We start from the raw sequence: 6000 nt of genomic DNA on the forward strand, positions 1-6000 counted from the left end.
GAATGGGCTGCCCAGGGAGGTGGTTGAGGCACCATCCCTGGAGGTATTCAAGAGAGGAGTTGACATAGTGCTTGGGAATATGGATTAGTGTTGGGTGGTGTGGTGGTGTGTGTGTGGGTTGCGTGTGTGGTGGTTTTGTTTTTGGTTTTTTGTGTTGTGTGTTTTTTTTTTTTTTTTTTTCATTGGTTGGACTAGATGATCTTAAAAGGTCCCTTCCAACCTCTGTGATTCTGTGATTCTGTGATAAAGGACTCCTTCAGCTGCCAAGCAAAAGATCACTCCTACTGTTGTAGCCTACTTCAATATCAACCTTACAATGCAGGGTATCTTCTGAATGAATGTGTAACGGTGCCAAACACAAGTAGTTTCTCATTTCTTGGACAACGTAAAGTATTTTTCTTCCAGACTTCTGAGCAGTCTATTCTTGTCACCTAATTATTCCTCCACTGTCTACTTATGCATCCAATAGCTTCTGGTGAGTCAGTGCAGATCTGCTGAAGTGAATCCCTATCTGAAATTGGTCAAATATTTCAAGTGAGATTGCTCTTTGGCAGATTTAAAATCCTCTCTTAATTATTCTGTTGCTTATAAGTTTACACGTCCCTTATTCTCCCCGACAAGTGCTCTAAGCAAACTTTCTTTCACATGCATCGTTGCCTTGGAATGGGCCAACCTCCTAGCTTGGCCAAGGCTGACACGTAGGAAAGAATATATTTGTCAGGCACAGATCAGCTATTGAGTTTTCGTGTCTCACTAGTTTCACCCTGGACACTTCCGAGAATATTATCACCAAGATCACATCATTAACATACTTCAGCCTTTCAAGGTATGCCCCAATTGCAGCAACCGGTTCGGAAAAATAATTTCTAAAATCCGTTCCATCGAATTACACACATTTCCCGGTTCCACTGAATACTACTGATAGAACAAAGTGTCTGATAGAAATCAGCTCTATCGCATCCTAACTGCTTGACATAACACAAAGATTCATGCTTTCCACAATTCCTCAACCACAGGCGCAATAAGGAAAACAACCCTAGTCCAATGGGGAGAAGGCGGCCCACTTAATCCAGGTATGACTCAAAAGTTATTTCAGAAGAGGACTGCTAAACATGCTCAGATTACACTTACTGCAGTCCCTGAAAAAGCTCTCTTTCAATTCACATACCTCCTTAAGCAAAAATTTGAGACCCCTGCACCTCCGGGCGTGGCCGAGGGTAAAGGCCTACTTACTCTCTCTTCAAAGTTTTCATATTCCACAGTGACAGGTAGCCATCTGAGAAACCCACGACGAGCTGATTGCTTCTGCTTATGTAGCACAGGGTTGATACTGCTGTTCCGGAAGGATTTTGTAATTGAAAACAGAGATGTCTTCCTTCTCTGGTCACAGTTTCTCTTCTTAGGGCAACTTCAGCAGGGTTTCTAGTGACAACTTCTAGATCTACGCAAACAAAACCATGCAATAAATGAATACGTTATGACATTTAGGCTGCCTTTGATACACTGACATGACGACACCTATAATCTAATTCTACTCTACCAAGCAAAATACCCATTTATGCAACATTTCTTTTGCCATTTCCATTTTGTGTGTCTCAAAGACGACAAGAACTCTCTGATCAGACAAGTATTCTCACTCGTATTTGAAAATCAGGTAAAAGGGTAACCTTCACAGACAAATTCCTCTAAGACTCTCTACATTGGGCATATGGGCCTCATGATGAAGCTATCTGAAGTGACACCAGCTCCTGAAGCCACTGTTGTAATAACCAAAAGAGGGTATGCAATCTCAATACACCAATTAGAAATTTCCTTCATCCAAATGCATGATTTTTGATACGTCGGATTTCTTTTAAAAAACAGGCCTAAAATTTGCCCCAAGTCAATTAACACGAGCAGAAGAACATTCCCAAGAAATAGGGCACCTCTGACACAACCCCCTACCAGGCAGCTGCACCGACTCAGATGGCAAAATTCCTACACCTCACTGGCAAGAATCATAGTGACAGAGGGAGGACATGTAGAGCATTAGGAGTAGTCAGCCCCTCCCAGATTTGATCAGTTCAGGACTATACAATGTCAAACTGCCAGCTGTAATTAGTAGCCATAAATGTCCGAGACTTGCATCTTCAAAGTGGGACGCGTACTGTTTGTTGAAAAGACACAAGTTTTCTTACATTTAAATTCAAGTTTAAAAACTGCAAGCGTACCCAATGCTTCGATACCATTCCGATTGCAAGATAAATCATCCAAACAAAGGTCAACCAGAAGCAGATGGCCAACATCTGTAGCCACTGCTGCCACGCCAAAGAGCCATCGCAGACTCTGATGGAGGTGCTGAGTTCTCACGCTGGCTCCTCCGTGATTCGCTATGGGTTCTATAGCAGTTACCTACAGGAAAACTACATGTTAGTATTTTAGCTCTTTGACAAGCTAAATAGAAATCATCAAAAGCAAAACCAGAATTACCACATCAGAAACAAGAAAGTAAATACGGGAGCACAAGACTTAAAACCAAGGCATTGTTTCCAATTACATCATGAAAAAGAAAAAAAATCCATCTGCAAAAATCAGCTTCTGCCTTCCATTTACTACATTTCCTACAGTTAGTGAATTGAATTAATTTCAACTTAAATGGTGCTTTCTTTTATTACAGCTTACCAATTTCCATTTCCTACTTAGGAATCATTAACTCAAAGAGAACAGAAAATCAGTCATATGCAAGAAACTTTATCATATTCAAGGGACTTAAGGAAGACACTAAACAAAACTAAATCTAGTTCTCCGACTGCTCACAGCCCATCAGCACCGTGACACAGTCTATGCCTTCTTCCCCAAACCGGTGTTATAACCGGTGTTATAACTACTTTCAGTTTCAAATCACTTCTCTAGACACAGATTTGATATGGGACACAATCCTTCTTACCCTTTCTTTTTCCTATTCCCAACTTGCTTAGGTTTACAAAATAAATCTTAACAAAGCTATGTCCTTTTTCTCAAACATAGTTTACTTATTGATGATACGCTTATGTCAGCAGACAGCTTGTCTTTCCGGCTAAAACTCTAAGATTTAGGGGCAAACTAACACAGCGGAGCACCAACCCAACTCCTGTCTCTATAAATGACCACAATACAAATGCTTACTACTAGTAAGCACGCTGTGGCATCACAAACAAAGCTCCACCTGTATTCTCGCAAGTCAAACCAAATCACCTGAGGGAAAGCTGGGCAAGAAGTAAGTATTTATTTGTTGCAGGCTCTAAGATGATAAAAATACAGTGAATCTTGATGTTCTATTAACTTACACTCATTCTTGTTTACATTAAGGTAATAAGGCTAGGGGACATTACATCATTTGAGGTTACGCGTTATAGAAGACAGAAAAAAATCAGTAACATTACGCCCACCTACCCCACTGCTGTATCCCATCTACACAAACATAACAAAGAGCAGAGATTCAAGGACTGCAGGCTGAAAGTCAACCTTTCAACAATCTGTCGGGCAACTCACTAAAGGCTCTTTTCTCCCCTCCTAAGGCAACAGGAAAATGTGTTCTGCTCTACAGTCACCTGCCTGCTAGGCTGAGATTCCTGGGAATGTGTCTAAGTCATTTACAGCACAACTGTGGAATCCTGAGACATTTTAAAGACAGTATTTCTGACAGAAATCAAGCAATTAGGGCCAAAAATGGGGTATTTTCAATCCCTTTTTGTGGCAACTAACTATGCGCTCTACAGTAAAACCAGAAGACTTGGTTTACTATCAGTAAACTCAAAGGATAATGGTACCGCTAAGCCCAAGACTGCACATCAATGCTCTCTTGACTGGATACTCTCAAGTTGACAGTAGGTTAATGCACCGCAGAAGAAATAACTCCTACAAAGAAACGCTCCAAAGCTTGTCCTGAAACAGGGTTATGCAGCACCTAGCAAGATAAACGCTTCGTTTCTCCCATTAAAAAGTACGTACCCTTCCGGGAAGAACAACCGCTTTAACCACTCTTGATACTCCAAGGTCGTACAGACAGAGAACACTTCCCTCTGCTTCTTCCAACCCAACCAGCAGCCCAGTTCCCTTCTGCCAGGAAAACTCCTTTACCACACGGACAGTGGGAGACTGTTCATTTACTCCACTGAAACGGTACGCAGAGAGACGCTCTCCTGTCACAGAGTTCACTACCTCCAGTTGAGAACCACATGCCAACCACGTGAGGCCGTTTCTCCCTGCAAGAGAAAAGAAAACTGGCTAAAGCAAATCTCCAACGGAAGACTGAAAACAACGGGAAAAAAATCACAGTCACTGCCCCTTGCCTTCAAAACACGTACCTAGCAGAGGGAGACCAACTTACCTCGTTCTGGTCAATTACTCAAAATCACCCATTGAAATCCTCAAGGAATACCACTTCAAAATAACAACCTTGTTGTTTTACAGTTGTACTTCTCATTCCTGCACTGAAAAATCTGGATTGTCTGGGACAAAGATTACAGTATCTTGATCTATAGTCTTTATACCGTGTTTGGCTTGGGATTGGTAGAAATCGTCCAAATACATACGGGAATACAAGCCTTAAAGCGCACCCCACACATAACACATCTAAGCCAATTCATTTCTGGTTTATTAGTTCTACTTGACACATGCCTCCTTTGGGCAAGGATTTGGACTTCAACAAGAAATTATCCTAAAATGGGCACTGCGTGAGGGAATTTAAACTTTCACACGGGCTGACCACAGGAAGAATTTAACGCATTTTGTTTCACTGAACTACTTCAAGCTCGAAGGAAGAATTAACTCAACTACTCCATTTGCAGTCAGGTAGATAGATCCTACCTGGTCTCAACAGAAGCCTAAACATCCAGATCGGCACCCAGCTCTACTGTCAGATCACCTAGGAAGCCAACTACCTAATCTGCTTAGCCACTTTCAGCAGCTCTCACTGGCTACTCATCTGCATCCTATTAGATACTTTGGAAACATAGCTGCGGTGCTTAACAGTCTTATCCTCTTCCTTCTCTTTTTGCTCAGACTACAAAAGAAAAAGCAGGGGGGGGGTTCCTCCGTAACACTGTAGGAGAACTATTTCTGCATCTGATGTTACAATGGTCATAGAGCTTGAGCTGGTGGAACGAAATGCCCCCCAAAACAACACTATCGCTCTTCTGAAAACTGCCTTTTATCTAATTAAAAACTGAGGAGGGCTCACTGACTCAGCATGTTCAAGTGAATTATTTTAACAGCATAAGATTGGTGCAGGTTGTTGTAACTTCAAAGTTTAACTATACTCATGTTTTCATATTAACATTCCTAAGCGTTAAAGCATCCCTTTTGTTCTCTCTAAACCTGACGCATCTTCAACGCACCAACCTGACACAGTTATACTATGACCTGCGGCTTCAGGTAACTTCTGGGCAACAATAGCTTCACACCAAGACCAAATTTAAAGGAAAACGCTCACCTCCAGAAAACTTCCCGCACAGCACAGAATCAAGGGTTATCTCATCTTCCCCAAGTGCCTGAAGAGTCACCTCCGGAAACTGCAGCAGACTGCTCGTTACCTGGGCCGTTAGGTCTTGCATTCTTCACTGTAAATAAAGAAAAAAGTGCAGAAATAGACTCACATCAGCCAGAAATATTCTCGAGATTGACAATAGTTTCATCAGTACACGGTGAAAAATCTCCCAGACATCGCTTGTAGCTTTTTTCCTTGAAAAAAAATGGCACTCAGGACAGTTTTCGATCACACAGTAGAGCAAAAGGAGAATCCTTTGCTTGTCTGATGCCTATGAGATCACCAACAAATAGTGACACAAAGATATGAACCGGTAAATAACAGGAAAAAGCCTGATACACTGAGTTCAAGTCTACCCACGTAGGTTATTAAGATGGGATTTGAGAAAAATCGTATTTTAAAAAGCTTCTCAGCAACAGGTACAACTTTCCATTTGTCCTTTTGATTTTATACTGTATACTTTGTTAGTTATTGTCAGTTGTCCTCTAGTAGCC

General features: G+C 41.6%; 1 protein-coding gene across 1 annotated transcript in view; it reads right to left on the reverse strand.

The window, feature by feature from the left end:
* LOC141475362 (protein ELYS-like) overlaps positions 1–5573 on the reverse strand; it is a 35270-nt gene extending 29697 nt beyond the window's left edge. Inside the window, exons 1-4 of the mRNA XM_074163715.1 lie at positions 5453–5573; positions 3970–4223; positions 2211–2391; positions 1234–1441 (exon numbers count right to left, since the gene is read on the reverse strand). Of these exons, the coding sequence (XP_074019816.1) occupies positions 1234–1441; positions 2211–2391; positions 3970–4223; positions 5453–5573 (764 nt within the window). The remainder of the gene's footprint in view (positions 1–1233; positions 1442–2210; positions 2392–3969; positions 4224–5452) is intronic.
* Positions 5574–6000: the final 427 nt, after the last annotated feature.

Source organism: Numenius arquata, chromosome 2 (assembly GCF_964106895.1).
Source record: "Numenius arquata chromosome 2, bNumArq3.hap1.1, whole genome shotgun sequence".
Lineage (NCBI taxonomy): Eukaryota > Metazoa > Chordata > Aves > Charadriiformes > Scolopacidae > Numenius > Numenius arquata.